This window comes from Helicoverpa zea, unplaced genomic scaffold (genome assembly GCF_022581195.2).
Source record: "Helicoverpa zea isolate HzStark_Cry1AcR unplaced genomic scaffold, ilHelZeax1.1 pri_000016Farrow_1_scaff_4_deb, whole genome shotgun sequence".
Classification (NCBI taxonomy): Eukaryota; Metazoa; Arthropoda; class Insecta; order Lepidoptera; family Noctuidae; genus Helicoverpa; species Helicoverpa zea.
The window spans coordinates 342,668-360,632 of NW_025899711.1; the positions used below are offsets into that span (position 1 = coordinate 342,668).

At 37.3% G+C, this 17,965-nt stretch overlaps 2 protein-coding genes across 2 annotated transcripts; both read right to left on the minus strand.

Moving 5' to 3' along the window:
- LOC124645535 (probable G-protein coupled receptor Mth-like 3) lies at positions 1 to 7,822 on the minus strand. The gene is made up of 8 exons (XM_047185345.1): positions 7,388 to 7,822; positions 6,629 to 6,800; positions 6,269 to 6,460; positions 5,054 to 5,132; positions 4,789 to 4,964; positions 1,487 to 1,655; positions 317 to 502; positions 1 to 109 (listed from the first exon to the last, which is right to left on the minus strand). The coding sequence occupies exons 1-8, from the start codon at positions 7,820 to 7,822 to the stop codon at positions 1 to 3; spliced, it is 1,518 nt and encodes a 505-aa protein (XP_047041301.1).
- A 1,843-nt stretch (positions 7,823 to 9,665) lies between these two features.
- Positions 9,666 to 15,473, minus strand: LOC124645524 (G-protein coupled receptor Mth2-like). Its single transcript, XM_047185329.1, has 9 exons — positions 15,230 to 15,473; positions 14,283 to 14,530; positions 12,943 to 13,114; positions 12,216 to 12,407; positions 11,821 to 11,899; positions 11,342 to 11,526; positions 10,924 to 11,092; positions 10,408 to 10,602; positions 9,666 to 9,810 (listed from the first exon to the last, which is right to left on the minus strand). Exons 1-9 carry the CDS (start codon positions 15,471 to 15,473, stop codon positions 9,666 to 9,668), a joined length of 1,629 nt encoding a protein of 542 aa, XP_047041285.1.
- Positions 15,474 to 17,965: the final 2,492 nt, after the last annotated feature.

The window sequence follows — 17,965 nt, forward strand, 5'->3', positions numbered from 1 at the left end:
TCATTGTGAGTTCATTTGTTCTTCGTCCAGAGAAACGAATCGGGATATAGTGGAACATGAGATAGAGGAGTCGGTTTTGTACATTCTATATCCCTTCAGCTGCTTGTACCTGTACAAAAATAATAAATACGGATTAATACATATGTATATTACATACTATCGGAGATCACGTTAAACTGTAGGTCTCAGCTGTCATTGAACATCTTCGGTAGTCGTTACGGGTAATCAAAAGCTAGTAAGTCTGACAACCAGTCTTACAAAGGGGTATTGGGTTGCCTACGTAAGTTTGTTAAGATAAATACAAAACCAAACGAACCTTTTCTTGATTAATTTCCAATTACGCTTTTTCCACGCGACTAAAATGAAGATAGCAAAACCAACGACCAGGTTAAATGCGTCGAAGAACTGCCAGACGAAATCACCTTCTGGGAAGAGATTTGTGAAGACGTCCAGGGCCCAGTAGATACACTTCACGCCGAATAACTTCAAGTAAAGAACGAATCTGAAACATTTGAAAGTACAAATATCATAAACGCATCCCATCAATCATAATATAATATCATGTCGTCGTTTCCGCGGACAAGTGGACCACAGGAAGTGTTGCTAACATAGATTTACGTTTTTTATATACTAACAATTTTGTATAAAAAAATATGTATGTATTTAAGGTATTTATCTATGGACCAATGCGCCTGGAAATAAACTTATTTGATTTGATTTTATAAAGCTAAAGATTGTTTGTCTGTACGTTTGTCGGTTTACTTGAACGGGTTAATTACGGAAACTACCGTTTCAATTTGAATCTTTTAGGCCTCATTTACGGAGACGCGGGGCGTCGCGCGTTGCGTTGAGCGGCGCGGCCCGCACTGAATTCAAATATATGGTGTTGTATGTGTGCGTTTACGGAAAAGCGATTTTAAACGCGTTTGTTTGAATTAGGGCGTTTTTTGCGGCCGAGCCCGCGGATGGCACCGACGCGTCCCACGCGGCGTTTATCGCGGCGGCGCACGCAGCGGCAATTCTCGATGCAGCTATGTCCGAGGCGGAATCTTCTGTCAGTCTTATTTATTTAGATTTGATCGAGGCGAGCGTGCGCCGCCGCGATGACCGCCGCGTGCTTCGCCACACGCTAGAGGACTCACCGCGGGCGCCGCGGCGGGCACCGCCACGCTTCCCGTCTCGCTTCTCTATGAACATGGTCGTATATTGCTATAAGTTTGTGTTTACGCGTGCGATGATGCGTGCCGCTTCACGCGCCGCCCCACCGTAAACAGAAAAAACGTTCGACGCGCCGCGAGACGCCACGCCACACGCGACGCGAGACGCCCCGCGTCTCCGTAAAAGAGGCCTTTCATGCTGATTTATGAGCAAAAGCAAACTATCGGCCGACTAAAAAGACTGCATTGTTTGCGTAGTCTTAATTTTATCAAGTTAAAATATTAACTGGAAACATAAACAAGTAGACAGTACAGACTTAAAAGCTGACCTTCGTATGTCCTCCGTATCCTGATCACTCAAGGGGGATTCTTTGTCGTCAACCACCTTGGTCTCTCTCTTGATCTTCACAACCTTCACACTCGTTAATACTAAGAGTACTAAGTCAGCCACAAAGAGAACCAGTGTGGGTCCATATAAGTATAGTAAAAAGGATTCACCTGAAAAAATATTTAATACCAATGAATAACTACACCACCTCCATAGGACTACCACATGTCTATTCACAGTAACAAAAGCAAGGGATTTTTTGCAGTTTCCATTTTTAAGTAAGGCTATCAAAGGCCTGTCTTAAATCAATATCTGCAAATGTATCTGTAAAAATCTAGGATTTGTTGATCTTGTTGAACAACTGCTTTTTAACTAACAATTTTGAAGAAATAGATATGGTCGCTTTTATTACAATATGTATGCATATGTTACCGGCCGAACCCGATTTTAGGACAAACCAGTTTTGCCTAGGCTCAACTAGTTCTTCCTATAGGCGTTAGGATTAACTAGTATAGCCTAGTCCAAACTAATTTGTCCTAAGCCCGATAGGACGGACCAGTTTAGGCTAGGCAAAACTAGTTGATCCTGATATCAATACGCACACTCTAGGATAAACTGGTATGGCCTAGTCTAAACAACATGTTCATGCGGGAATGCTCCGAACGTCCCACGCCGCTCGCTCCCCGTTCGTCATTTGTCGCGTGGTTTTAAACGCATTTAGCGTCTAGTTGCTAGCCGTGCATAACGTACACGCCCCGAGCGCCTCGCGCCTAATAACGTATTTAGTTAATTTAAAAAAATACTTACCTATTATTTGTTACTTTGCTACATATATGTAGTATGATTGTTCGTATTATCAATTTATCCATAACGACGAATCATTATAGTTTAATAAAGATGATTATTTTTCTAAACACGGAGTAGTTTATTTAGTTCATCTATTTATTTACACTTTTAGATATGTATATGTTTTGACTAGGCTATACCAGTTTATCCTAGAGTGTGCGTACTTATATCAGCATGTCGATTCTATAAAATATCACAACTCACTTCGACATCACTCTCACTTCGACTTCGATCTAAAGGTAGAATTCCGTGGACGCGACAATAGTCAACCTTTGAAAATGTATGGCACCGTTGTCGAGGCCCGTGACAGTCGCGCGCGGCCGACGAATTTCGTAAGCTGCTCGCGGCATTGTCAAAAATTTAATTCTGGTTTTACTAAAATTCTATAGATGTTATTAAGCGCTAGACCATGTTGAGAAGCGTACGGCCGCGAGCGGCTCACGAAATTCGTCGTCCGCGCGCGACTGTCGCAGCCCTCGGCAGCGGTGCCATACATTTTCATAGGTTGACTTTTGTCGCGCGCGGCTGCGACAATCGCGACCCACGGAATTCTACCTTAAAGTTTCGTGATTGACATTGTCAAACTACACTAGCGCTTCACTATCGAGCGTGTTGACAAGTTGAACTAAATCAAAGTCGAGATTTTGACAGATTTGTCAAAATCTGTCTATCTATAGGGGAGGTAGGGGAGAGATGGGCAGTTGGGAGACATGATCAAATCAGAATAAAAGGGGGGTCCTTTTATTCTGATTTCTGATCATAGTTTTGTTTTTTTTTAATTGGGTAGTTTACGTTACCGACTGGTAACGGTGTTCATCCATAGACTATCTGTCATTTCTGTGAGTTGTCGTTTTTGTGAGACGACCTGTCATTTGGACTGAAATTATTGTTGGATTAATAAAATAAACACTTCTTTAATTAATATTATTTTTAACTTTATAACAAGAAATATAAAATTACTTCATGATTTTATCACAATTACGGCGAAAACAGGCGAAAACAAACAAGCTTAAACACAATATGAAGACAGAAGATACCCGATATATTACTTTCCTCTATGACAGAAGAGAAGAAAATATTGTCCACAGATTAATAATGGTATTGGCGCTGTCAGTATTTTTTTTCGTAGGGTAAGCATAGATTATATTCACAGCACGAATTTAGAGATTTCTGTTTATTTTATACTTAAAAGCTGCCTCAAATTCCTTACAATAACAAATTATAACTAAAACATCATATTTAGCTAAAATTCTGTGTCAAAACTGATAAAATTAAAAACTGATTAATCTCGGTTGACATTTTGTCGAGTGGGGAAGTCACTAGCACAGCATTGGTCGATGTCGAGCTCACTTCACTTCGCAAGTGATTAGGTGATGTTTACAGAATGCAAAATCAAGGTCGTTCTGAATCGAATGCGAAGTGAGAGTGAATAGCGAAGTGAAATGCGAGTTGTTGTTCGAATTTTATAGAATCGACGTGCAGGCAGGCCTTGGCCCTGTTGCGCCCCGCTGGGGTTGCTGACAGTATTCTACTTGTGTAGCCCTTTCATTTGATACCCATATTGAGGGGGCTGTGCCATTTTGTGCCGGCGGCCATATTGGATTTAATTAAAGGTGTATACAAAATTTCAGACCAATCGGTTGACAGGAAGAGGGTGAAATTTGAATTACTAAATTTGATCCAAGAATAAATAATAAAACAAACGGGGTGAGCTAAATAAAACCGTTTAAATATCTCGTAATGTTGAAACTGATTGTAATTTTTAGGAAAGCTCTTTCATTATATCTAGCCGAATATAAGAAATGGCAATAAAAGTTGATAATGATCTGTAAAATCTGATTTTTTATGCAATAAATTGTGAAAAAGTGCCCATCCCTCCCCTACCTCCCCTAAAGTATGAAATGACATTACGAATCGAAGTGAAATGCGAGTTGTTGATCGAGTTTTATAGAATCCCAGTACTAGTGTTGCCTAGCCTAAACTGGTCCGTCCTATCGGGCTTAGGACAAATTAGTTTGGACTAGGCTCTACTAGTTAATCCTAACGCCTATAGGAAGAACTAGTTGAGCCTAGGCAAAACTGGTTTGTCCTAAAATCGGGTTCGGCCGGTAACACATATATGTATTGTATTACAGTTAGAACGAGTTTACAGGTGTATTTTGAAGTCTAGCTGCCGACTGCAACTGCCGACTGTTGCTGCGATGCAAAAAGATTTCATGTAAATACATACATACAAACCAGTAGTATAGCTGCGGCCGATTGCAGCCGCGGCAGTGCTTTTGCAGTTGCACTCGGCAGCTGGCATTCAAAACGTACCTTATTTTTAACAGCAAATGTACACAAATTGGTTTTAGTAAATAAACTGTAATTTGAAACGAGTTTTTGAATTTAAAAAAATGTCTATCGTAGCAAAAGTTTTAAATTATTTTACTTTCGATTCCGTTAATACATTCTTACTATTAAAAAAACAGGGTTGTGTCTGGATCTTTGGCAGCAGTCTATGCCGAATGTTAAGGAAGTAGCCCAATCCTGCTGTTAGCGAAGTCATAGCAATTGGTATGCCAAACGCGTAAAAAGAGTAAAACAGGTACTGCATGTGCTGTGTTCTTGCCCATGGACGAGTGCGTTTCAAACTATAAAAAAAAACAGATATGTGAAGGTATGGCATTTCATAAAATACCTTTAAATTGTCTTAAAAATATAAATAACAAGGCGCCGTTACCTAAAAGTCCACCAAATATCGTAGCACATTATGTTCAACCAGAACTTTGACGATAGCTGAAAGAAGTATGTGATGACCGCTGTAACATAATTTACACAAATCAATGTTGCATTTAATAATTAAATGAATAAATTTTTTTCGATGTGCAGGACCGGCTCGGGTGTATCAAACACTAATGCCTACCTCTAGAATCCAGACTGCTTTGTGGAAGTTTCCACCTACAAATCGAATCTTTTTTCCCGATGGAAAATCATCAAATGACTCCTTCCGCTATGAGCTATCAGTGGCGAGGGAGTGGCTGACTTTCATTAACTAAACCCGTCATGTTCCTTCAATAGCCAGGCAGTTCCTTCTGTAGGCCTCTTATGTACCAGGGCCGCGGTAACTCTTTCGAACAATCCCGCAGCCCCGGCGGGCCTTGGCCCTGCTGAGCCCCGCTGGGGCTTACTGACATCTCTTTGAAGAGCGCGTGGAATAACGCTCGCCGCCGAAACTCAACGACCACAAACCCACCCCTAACGTGGCCAGGAGTCACCTCTCTATCTCTGGTGTCTTGCTGGGCCATCGCAACGGCTGGGATGAGAGGTGCAAACTCTCAGTCATTCCGCCGTCTCCTTCTCGAGCATGACTACTTCGCAGAAGGAGGCGACGGCATCCCATTCCCTCTCACCCCGGACCATGGTTTGAATCAGGGCCGGACGCGAGAGGTCGCTGCCAATTGCCTCGACCAGGACACGGAGGCGGTGCCCTTGCTACACAGGGCACACCTGGATTGTGTAGTCCACGGTATCCTCAAGGCTGTCCGTACATAGGGTTGCCATCCGTCCGGGTTTCCCCGGATTTGTCCTCGTTTGGAGGCCGTCCGGGGGCCGTCCGGGCGGGGTTTCAAGAAGTGTCCGGGGAAAACCCGGACACTTTTCATGTAAGGAAGCACCTCATTGAATTTAAGTATATGTTAAAAGTAAATGGATTACAAATTAGGTATTATTTTGTTTAAAAAAAAACGTACTCGTTCGGGGAAAAAATGCGATTTACGCCAAAAGTCCGGGTTTTTTTAATGTTTGTTCGGGTTTGACGAAATTCGAGATGTCAGCCCTATCCGTACAGTAAGAGGACTTGTATACTTCAATAGTACTATGCGACAATTAGAACAACGAGGCAATTTTTTAAATGGATTTAATTAATTGTTGTTATTCTATAATTTAAAATACTTACTGAGACCAATACAAAATTCTCGTGTAATCAACTTCTCCATTATAAGTATCTGTTTAATCGATAAGGACAGAAAGCCAATGCAGAAACAAAACAGGAACGTCATGAGTGTTAAGCCAGGGAGGTTTCTGAGTTCCGGCAGACACGCGTATAGGACCACTGTCAGCATTATGTACAAACATGATACTAGCCTACCTGGAAACAATTTTATTTGTTAGTTGTTGATTAGGTCTGTGTCATACAGTGTCATTTTCTGAAGAAGGTGGGATGATATTTCGAGAAATAAAATGGTTTGGTTTTGCTCTATGCATATCCGCTAGTCATTTTGTTCTCCATGGACTAATGCCAAAGTAAGGTACTTACAGCTGCTGCTCAGTTCTATGTTAGAGTATTTGAATTTGCTTTGGTAACATATTAGGGCATTCCGGTGAAATATTTGTGTTTTGGAGACAAATGTATCGAAACAGTATTTATCCGGCGTATAGATGAGATAAGGCGGGTTATGCTCCGGTATTTTCACAACCAAATTGCCATTCTGCAAAAAAATCACATATAAGTAAGTATTGGAACATAATCATGGTTTATAAAATTAGGCTTTCGTATGCTGGTGACCTTATTTACTGACGAAATTAATAATCTAAAATCCGCAGTCATTTGAATTCTATTAATAAGAACACTCAATATCAAAATTCTTTGATTACGTCAATCGAAACAAAAATATGGAGACAATAACTCGTTTGTTGATCGTTGTTCATTCCGCAAAACGATAAGTGATAGATTAAGAATCATCAACAGCCTTTTTATCGTCCCACTGCTGGATACAGGCCTCCTTTCACATGGAGAAGGATTCAGCGTTAATCTCGATGAATGCTGAATCGATCAATGCTGGTTGGTGATTCCAGACTTTATACTTCAGGTTTCCCAGGTTTCACCTTAAATCAGCCATTATGAAGATAAAAGATTTTATTTAGATGACCTAATTATTAAAGGAAAGTCAGTAAAACTGAAAATATTTTTAATCCGGTTTGCAGGTTTGCGCAACCTGTTTACGCAATACTATTATTTTAATGGCAATTTTGCGGATGACAATTATAAACCGACTAATATAAAAAAATAACTAACTTTTAGTAGATAAAAACTCCTAGCTGCAGGATACACTGGCAGTCTTTTCTCGCCGTGATTCTTCTCGCAGACGATCTTCTCATATTTAAAATTGAACTCCTTGGTTATATTAAATCTTTCTAAAAATGTATTGTTCAGTGCAGAAACCATCGGATATAATTTCCTGCGGTATCTTACGCATGTTCGTGCAGTCATGTGGTAGGCTTGTCCCATTGGACAACATTTCCTGGTCCAAGGACCCTTGAGATACAGGCACCCTCTCTTCGTTTCCCGGCCATGGTGAATATCTGATATAGTTTCATTATCCTCAAACTTTAAATCGTAGTATTTTTGGTTCTTCAGTTCGACACTTTCTTCTCTATTACAAAGTTTTGTATTTGATACACTTTCCAAAATAATCACTAAAATAGTAAACAGAGATATAAAATTGATCATTGTATTGAACTTTGACCAGGTATTAACGACCGCATCATTCGGCAGTCTTCGTGAAACTATTGAATATCTGATAGTGGTATTTCCGTGATCATAAGCGCACCTCAGTGTGCCTTCACACTATCGAATTTGCCGCTCGGTTTTTCTGTTCACAGTGCTTTCGAACCAGGGGACTTTATGAGTGATAACTAATGCCAGATTCGTATGGGCGGTTATAAATTGACATCTATCTCCTACCGGTACAAAAGATGACGCCTTTAGCCAATATAAAAATAATATTTGCGCTCGAAACATGTAGCGCGTATATGTTCGGTTTTCACGGGCGTTGTAAGTAGAGCATATAAGCTCGATAGCAGACAGTTAATAATTACTGGTTCAAGCGATGACTTCTGTAAACTGAGCGTACGTGCGACCGAATAAGCTAGCGTAAAACGGCTTTTAGAATCAGATTTTTGGTGAGATGAACAACGTGTTTCAAACCAGTCCATTATTACCTAAAAATTATATGATTTTAATGAGAATTTTATCATCTAGTTTTCATTCACAGATATAAATACAGCACATCATTTCTGTGAGTATGTAATAAGGGAACTGGTATTTGACTCCAGCTTTAAAAACTCAATGCAGTGGACCTTCTTTCTGGCCGCAGTGCAGTAGGTACTTGGTTTGTGGTGATTAGTCGACGATTACTAGGTAGATAGTTGTTTTAGGCGATGATTATCATATATTTTTTCGATTACTTTATTCACTACTAGGAACTTTAACTAATTATTATAAAACAAACCTGCTTTCGCGTGTATCCGCCTGTCCGCAATAAACTCTAAACTACTGGAGGTACGGATTTTCATGCAGTTGTCCAAGTTTTAGGGTTGTCAGTAAATATATTTTATTGTACAGTCGTCGCCAGCAGGTCAACCTAACCGAACCTGTCTTTACCCAATCACATTGGAATTCCACTATTGTGATAAAATTGAAAATCTATTGAAGAAATTGGTCAGATTCTGATAGGTTGATGTACTGTAAGTACTCTGGACAAGTAAAAAGCACTGACGGTAAAAGGTAAACAAACATAAAATAATAAAATAACTTTATTTTTTTACATTTTAATTACTTACGCATTCGGAATTAAACAAATATAAAATTCCAATGTTGGAGTACCTACTATAGCTATGTATTATGACATAAACAATTTTTACAAGCTTCTTCTACCTTATGTCTAAAAAGTAGGTATTAATTTAAATAACTTAAAAACTTTTTACATAGACATGACGTAAACATAATAATTATTATTAAGTGGAGTCATCTTTTTGAATCGCACCAATATAATACCTAGTGAATATCTTATTTTATTAATTTATGTATACCTACTAAGTTTATACTAAAAATATCCAGGTATACCAAATATACATATAAATATATATTTTTTAATATTCTGAATAGTTTCAGGTATACCTAGTAACCAATTCAAACAACACTTTAAGTGTGAGAAGTGATAAAGTAAAAAAAAAGTTGTATTTTTTTTTTAATGCTGTGTTCATCTCATATTTAGTGAACACAGCATGCACCACAACATTTTCATATTATTTTTTTACACAGTGGTGGCATTTGTTGATGAAAATAAATAAATATAAATCGTTCTGAAAATACCGTTGCTTATAAATACACTAACTGACAGCAACTGTCGACTGCAGAAATAAACCAGACTCTATCTACTATTTTACCTACACATACAACGTCAGTTTTAAAGTCCACAAATCTGGAAAAAAGACTAGCTGTACACCTTCTAGTGTCTGATTTCGACAGACATTCACGAACTTCATGTGATTCAATTATATTTTTTTGCCGTTTAAGCTGATATAACCGAAATACTTCTGGGATAGCGTGAGCCGCTGGCCTGACTTCCAAAGCCTTCTTGACTGTGTGTTACTGTGCTCATAGTGCGAACTGATGACATCATCGTTTTCTCTGTTTCTGAACTCTTCAGTCTGTATCTGTATAAAAGAACAAAAAAGTCTTAAAAATATATTTAAATATGACACGACATATACTTAAAAGGCAGTTGTAGAATGGGATGCAAATCTATACTTCTATGCTAATAAAACAAAGGGAAACTTTCGGATTCGGAATTCTCGGAACTACTGAACTGATTTAAAAGCTTATTTCACTTTTGGAGAGCTACATTCTTGCCGAATAACATACGCATTTTACGGACAGTAGTTCCCAAGGTACGGGGCTGAAACCGCGCGAAAACAGCTAGATAAGTACTTAAAGAATTTCGGTGATGATTTAGATCTTTGGAATGAAGACAGATGGTTCTCTAGAGGCTACTATCGACTGGAGCTTTATAATTAATGCGCGAAAACGTTCCCTTGGGATGCAAGTAAAACAGATATTCAATTACCGCTTACTTATTGATAACTCTAGGATTTGGTACCCACTAAGCGACACGGCAATGTAATTTCAGGCAACAAATATTAAGAGATTATTTTGAAATATGAATTCGGTCGTGAATTGAACCTACAGAGTTACTTATTGTTAATTTTAACACAATAACTTACGTTTTTAAATAGTGATACAAAATTCCAAACCTTGTTTTTATATTCTTCCACGATTGCCCCTGGCACTTGAAATTCAAGTACACTATAAAAGGTACAGTCAGAACGTTTAAGTCAGCAAGGTGGCAAAATATTGGGTGATCAGGGAATAATCTTGAAATGAAATCGAAAGTGCAGTTCACCTCAGCTATTAACATAACAACGAATATTTTCACAGAGAGATTCATCCTGAAAGAAATGTACAATTAAAGAAATTATTAAAGGGAAATACTTCTAGAAGAGTGTGAGAGATGATATAACGCTGTAAAGATTGCATAGGTACAAGTAAGGTGACGTCAGATGGAGACACACGGGAGAAGACAAAAAGCCTGAAGAAATGATGGCGAGCAATCAAACTTCACTGACTATTAATATCGCCTAATTATTAGGCGCTTAATATAATATTTTTTATGATTTAAATCAAGATGCGCGTCTGTTGATCCTAATAATAGTTAGTGGTGAGAGTAAAAAAAAGTAGTCGCGGTGTAAATAATATAATGTTACACCTACCATTGCTTGTCAGTTTTTGTAATGTGAGTTTTACTATCTTGAGTTTTGAGTACTACTTTAGTCTCTTTTTTAATCGTCTTGATTTTCAAAACGGTTAGTCCAAAAAATATCAAGTTTATAAGGAATAATAAACATACAGGTCCATACTGGTAAATTGCTTTGCTGTAACCTGGGGATTAAATAACAATTAATCGGATTAAATATAAATTGATTGGGGATAGGGGATTAAATATAAATTAAATACATACAATATTTTTTTTGTGAACCTGAAGTTAATATAAAAATATGAGTTTTTTACAGTTAGTAGCGGTAAAAGATCTAAATATTAATTGTCTGGCTACGCCTTCTATATATTTGCTGTACATTGTACGCATAAAATAAAAACTAAGCTACGATAAAAAAAATGTACAAAGCATACCATATAAAGCGTTGCATCCCTCATTTTGTATATTAGGCATGAATGGATGATCGTTCTTGTAATCAGAGAACTCAAGTAGGGCGACAATGCCAGTCACCGCTCCTGGTGCGCCGAATCCGTACACGAAGTAGAGGAATATTCGTATACGAGATTCTGAACATTGTCCTGACATCGGTCTTTTGCTTCTGCGGAAATAGTAGAAAGAACATATGGTCACCCTTCCAATAACAATATTGCAGTGAACGATTTTGATAGAATAACGTTTATAAAAAAAAGAAATTATAAAACAAATTATCCGTCACATTGTCTGCAGTCCACAGAAGAATACGTGACTATGTGTTAGTGTAGGTATGCAAATATAGGTATTAAAAGTATGTCCTCACATAATGGATTTAGAAGATTGAATAAACTGCAAGTCATAGATCATCTGTCATTTGGTGCCGGTCGCCGACAATTTCTTTCTAACAAGTATGACTAACCTGATAGTCCACCACATGTCGTAACACATTATGTTTCTCCAGAAGAAACCTGATATGAAGAAGAAGTAGAAGGTGAATGCTGAAAAGTCAATGTAAAGAAACAACCAGTTATTGAGTACTAAAACTGAAATTGTAAAGAAAAGACGTAAGAAGTTGACCTACATCATCATTAACATTTTAATCCTCCCACTGTTGGGCACAGGCGTCCTCTCACATAGAGAAGGGTTGAGCGATAATCATCACGCTTGCTCAATGCTGGTTGGTGGTTGACCTGCTAAAGTTACTTATTTCGAAAAATAGTCATTGTAGCGACCTCGCATTTGGTCATACAAAGGGACATAATTCACCTCTAGTTTCAATTGTTGCAAATATTTTAATGTTGTAAGAATACTTACTGAAGTAGAGGCACATATGCCGATATGATACTTTCCACAAAATAAGGAATACTTCGATGAATTTGACAGAGAAGCTGATTAGAAAACTGATGAGGTACGCCATGATCAGCAACCTGTGACGAGGTCGAAGCACCGGTAACAATGCATATACGATCAAATTTAATACGATCAAGATACAACTGATCGCCAAACCTGAAAAAGTTGTGGAAATTAGAAGGTAATATTTATCAATACGGTTTTTTTTCTCCAACTTAGAGACTATAATAATAGTTCTGTAAATTATTATCATTCATTTTTTTTTTCAATTTTAATGTCTTGAATATTTCTGTAAATTATGAGAGAAATTATGTTATTATTTTAACCAATTTTAAGTTGGGAGTACCCATCACAACTCGTCTCCTATCTTGGTCTAAAACAAGGTTTTACCACTTTCTTAGCAATTCTCCGAAATTCAAATTTAGAATACACTCTTACGCATGCTTGACTACCCCTTTTGATGCTAGCAACATATCCCAATCATTAAAACCATTTGAAACATACCTTAAGCCCATAAAACCAAGATTTCGCATAGGTGCCCGCTTTTTTTGCAAAAGAGTTTATATATCTGATCTAATGGCCGACCAAAAGTTAGTGTGTGGGTACTATTAAGTTATTTATAAACAATAAAGGGAGTAAACTCTTCAATTGTTTCGAAATTTCAAAATGATAAAGAAATGGATACACGCACATAGTTCAAACACGATAAAATGCCTTCTTTGTTCTTTATGAATATAACATATAAATGCATTCAACTCAATGTCATTCTCTTCTGTAATGAACAAGTCCAAACAATACTGGTTTACTTTGAAGACCAGCTCGGGTCCCATAGCTGAAGTCCTTTCCACCATTAAGGTACCATCCTGAAAAATTACTTATTATTACTTATTAAAATATTATGCCGAAGACTTGACTTAAAATGGTACGTTAAACTGTACGTCCCTGCTATCATTGAACATCATTGCAGTCGTCACGGGTAGTAAGTCTGACAGCCAGTCTAACGAATGGGTATCTATTTTGTTGCCCGGGTAACTGGGTTGAGGAGGATAGATAGGCAGCCGCTCCTTATATAGCACTGGTACTCCGCTGCATCCGGATAGACTGGAAACCGACCCTAACATAGTTGGGAAAAGGCTCGGAGTGTGATGTTGATTGGGTCTATCTTAACATAGAGTGTAATTTTCTTGACTTGATATAAATTACATAATTCCTGTTACTGTTACTATTGCAGCCTTTTCATCGTCCCACTGCTGGACACAGGCTTCCTCTCACAAGGAGAAGGATTGAGCATTAATCACCACGCTTGCTCAATGCGGGTTGGTGATTTCAGACTTTATAGTCCAGGTTTCTTCAAGATGTTTTCCTTGTCCTTTTTATCAGCCATTGGTGTCTAAGATTACTTATAAAGTACAAACAAACTTAGAAAAGTTGCATTGGTACTTGCCAGACCTGGAATCGAACCCACACCCTCATACCCGAGAGTTGGTTCTTTACCCACTAGGCCACCACGACTGCACGAAATTAATTATCTCTGAGCATTTTTAACAAAAAAATCTGACAGTCACATGATAACTGAGATTCGTTATCTATAGGTACTGTTATCATCTGCATCTGGTTAAACTAGAAACCTATGAGATCAGCTTAATGCCTTTCCAGTCTAACCACCTGAGCTGAATGTCATAGTTAGAAAAAAAAACTTATCAGGTGATTTCATCATAACGATGTACTATTAGGGTCAGATATTTTCTGAATATTTTGAGGATAAGGGAAAGATAGCGACAATTGACAGTGCATGATCCAATACTTTTTTTACGTTATTCAAAAAGCTTTCCACTGCCTAAAATACTATTTAGTTGTTTATGATTATTGATTTATTGCTCAGATTTTTTATTTGTTTAGTTTAAACAAAATGTTTCCTTACGTGATTAAAGAATCCTGCCAACTGGTCGAAAAGTTATGGGCTGTTTGCAATGTCATCGTTCTCGAAGTTTCCTACTATGGTCCAAACAATTTTTTCGTAGCTTTACTCACCGATTGCAATCGTATGCTTGTTGTCGGTTTAATTGCATCATACGTCCTACAGGTCACATAACCGAACAAAAAATGCAGCTCATCTAGTGCTTTTGTCCCTTTCATCATTTTATACCTGTTCCACAATGTAGGGTTAAATTCATTAAGCAATGGGCTGCATTTGTGTGCAGTTACGTTGAAACCCCATCCGAGAGGACAGCATTTTCTTGCACATGTCTTGTTCTTTGGACATAAACTTCTCTTATTTTCTGTAAATAATATCTATCATTTGCTATTTTCCAAATTATAATCTATCATCTTGAATTTGGATCCAAATTGGATGGGAGTGGCAAGAATTAGGCTGAGATTAAAGATTTGGAGGAGACCTATGTCTGAAGAGAGACAACCCGAATAATTTATAAATACTGATAAAAAGCTAGTTGTGATGAACGAAATATTCACTGATATAATGAGAAGGCATTTTTTTGTCTATGAGTACCCTAAAGGTTCTGAAACTACTGAAGCGATTTGAAAACTTTTTTCACTGTTGGTTAGTTAAACAATTGAAGCGTAACATAGGGTCTCTTTTGACCAGACACGGGTAGTAGTTGACACGGGACGCGGGTGAAACCGCGGGAAAACAGCTGGTATTAAACATAACACAATTAATATAGCAAATCTGAGTTTGTTTATTTGTTTGATACACCTTTCTAACGCTGAACTGTTACTGTTACTGTTACAGCCTTTTTACCGTCCCACTGCTGGGCTGCGGCCTCCTCTCACACGGAGAAGGAACGCTGAACTGACCTAAACGAATTTTCATATGGATTTAGCTTCTAATCTTGACTATATATATGTATCTCGTCATGTCCAAAAAGGTAAAACTAGCCTGAGCTTGCTCATGGTAACAAGAAAAACAATAATACATATTGTGTTAATAGGTAAAACTTTGTCTCGTGTGAACTTACCGTGTAAATGATAATGGTTTTCGGTGTGCTGGTAGATTTCTGTATCAGTCTTTAAGTTAATATTATTTTCACTATCTTTTTTAATGTATAGTTCTTCATTTTGGATTTCTGTTGTATTATTATCATCGTCATCGTATTCAACATAATTGAACTCCGAGAATTCGTCAACATCTTCGTGATCATGCCAATAATAAGGTTTTGCTACACCATCATTTTCCAAACTGGCTTTGTCAATCCGAAACATTTGTAAAATAGGAATATCGCAGTAACACGGAGAGAAATAGCTAGTAATCACAATCATTAATAAGGTCACATCACGAATCCACATTTTCACAAACTTGTATCAAGATTTATGTTTCACACGACCGTTATAGACGATATTTCTATGGAGACTATAATGTTATTATATACTAAAAACCTGCTAGGCAAATTGAAGTCATCGCTTAAATTCTTTAACATACTAAAATATTATTATTTTGAGTACACACCCAAACCTTTTGTCGTGCTTTGAAACAGTTCCATCGACTTGAGTTAGGATGGTAGGAAAAGGCTCTTAGTTGATCCTTATTACGAATACGATTACTATAGTAAGCCAAACCAGACTTTACCATTATCTGATTCCTCTAACTTCTCAAGTCTTAACATTAATATATAAGACAATTAGGTCATTTCAGCGGATAAAAGGAAGATTTTCGGTCAGATATCCATATGAAGTCTAAGGGTCATTAAAGTCTCCTAAGAAAGTATCATCACAGATTACCTTAATAGTTACTTCGTTGCGGGTGTTCGGGGATGAGGAACGTTACTAACTCCGCCCATTCTAGTAACTGATCACGCCTACCGTACGTTACTTGACCGACAAGAAGGCACCTGCCTACCTTTTTATGGCATCTTCGCTATCTTTCCATTCTCCGTGATTATAATAAAATATCAGACTTTTTTTCATATTTGTTATCTTGTATTAAAAAATAAGGTTGCAAGTTACATAAAAGCATTTCATCAATAATATATAATGTCGGGACACCTTTACACATACGGTCGGTTAGCCCCATGGTAAGTTATTAATTAACTTGTGTTATGGGTGCTAACACAACTGATAAACTACATATAGCTACATACATACATAGTTATAAATACATATTGTAACACCCAGACCACGGCCAACAAGCATGCTCATCACACAAATGTCGAACAAACCGGGAATCGAACCCGCTACCTCAAGTTCGGCAGTGTCAGTCGACATATTTAATAAATACCTTATAGTATAGTTCACAAATCAATTAAGTACCTACCTACTTGAATCATTTAGAGATTTAATTCTAAAGTTCACATAACTTTATGTTCAATTCTTAACGCCTTCACTGTTCCATGAGTCATAAATGATGTAGGTACACCGATTGTTTAACTACTGTGTATGCTTCGTGGAGAGAAAAGTGTTTAAAATGGTTGGCTCCCAAAAAAAAGTTTTGAATAATCCGCCTATAGTTGCGTAGATTATTACGGAATAACTTACCATATTAGGTACTTAGATTTTTCCTGTTGAATCAGGTATTTTATAGCATACACATAATACTACAATATAGTATTCCTTACAATACCGGATTGTGAATACAGACAAACATTAATAGACAAAACATCTAATCCAACTGGTTTGGCAGACGTGACGCACAATATGGTTTTTATTTTTCGTATTTCTATGATAAATCTAGCTAAAGTTATTTTGTTGGCATTATTAAAATTACGTAATTCTTATTGCACTATAATCTTCCTTATCCTAATTGTGTTGACTTTTGAAAACAAGCTATCCTTAATTGACATAAACTTAACTTAATCTTAATGCGTCTTCACATGCATTTTGGTTTTGTGGTAATTTCTGAATTGCAATAAGTCTGCTAATTAAATACTCACCAGGGATTTCGTCAAGCATCATCAACCGTGATAGTAGCTAGAGAGTTGAAATTTTCACAGATTATTTATTTCTGTTGCCGCTATAACAACAAATACTGAAAACTAGAATACAATAAATAATTTGGGGGGTCCCATACAACAAACGTGATTTTCGCGCTTATTTTATAAATAATTATACGGAATTCTTCGTGCCCGAGTCCTACTAGCACTTGCCGGGTATTTAATTGGAAAAGGTAGGCAGGACCTGCATTATCACTTCAGTTGAGAAATACTGTATGGGACACAGATTTTAAAAGCATGATTTTAAAGGCTTAAAAAGTTTAGAGTTCATTTTAACTACCTATTATGTCCTATTGACCGTGACATATAGTCAGAATTTATTATAGCTTGTTACAAAACCCGTTTGAAAACCTGATAGACACAAATCCCGTGACCGCCCCACCTACCTCAGAAAGGCGGATAAGTATTGTGTATAGTATATTAGTACCACGAAAAATCCTAGCACTTTTAAGGCCCAAGGAGTACTAATAACAAAATAATAAATATGTTATTTACATAATTGAATATTTCAGTCAGCAAATTACACACATACCATCAGGAAGTTCTGAGAATTACTACTTGACATTATTTAACTATAGAGAAATAATTGTTAATGGTAATTATTGTTATTTCAAATTGTAAAGCTCCCAAGTAAATAGCGTCCTTACAGGCTCCTGCTATGGCCATATACTCAGCTTCACAGGTTGAAAGATCAACAGTGTATTGCTTCTTGGATTCCCAATAAGATAAAAAAATTGTTGCAATCCTGACACTTATAATTTTATTTAT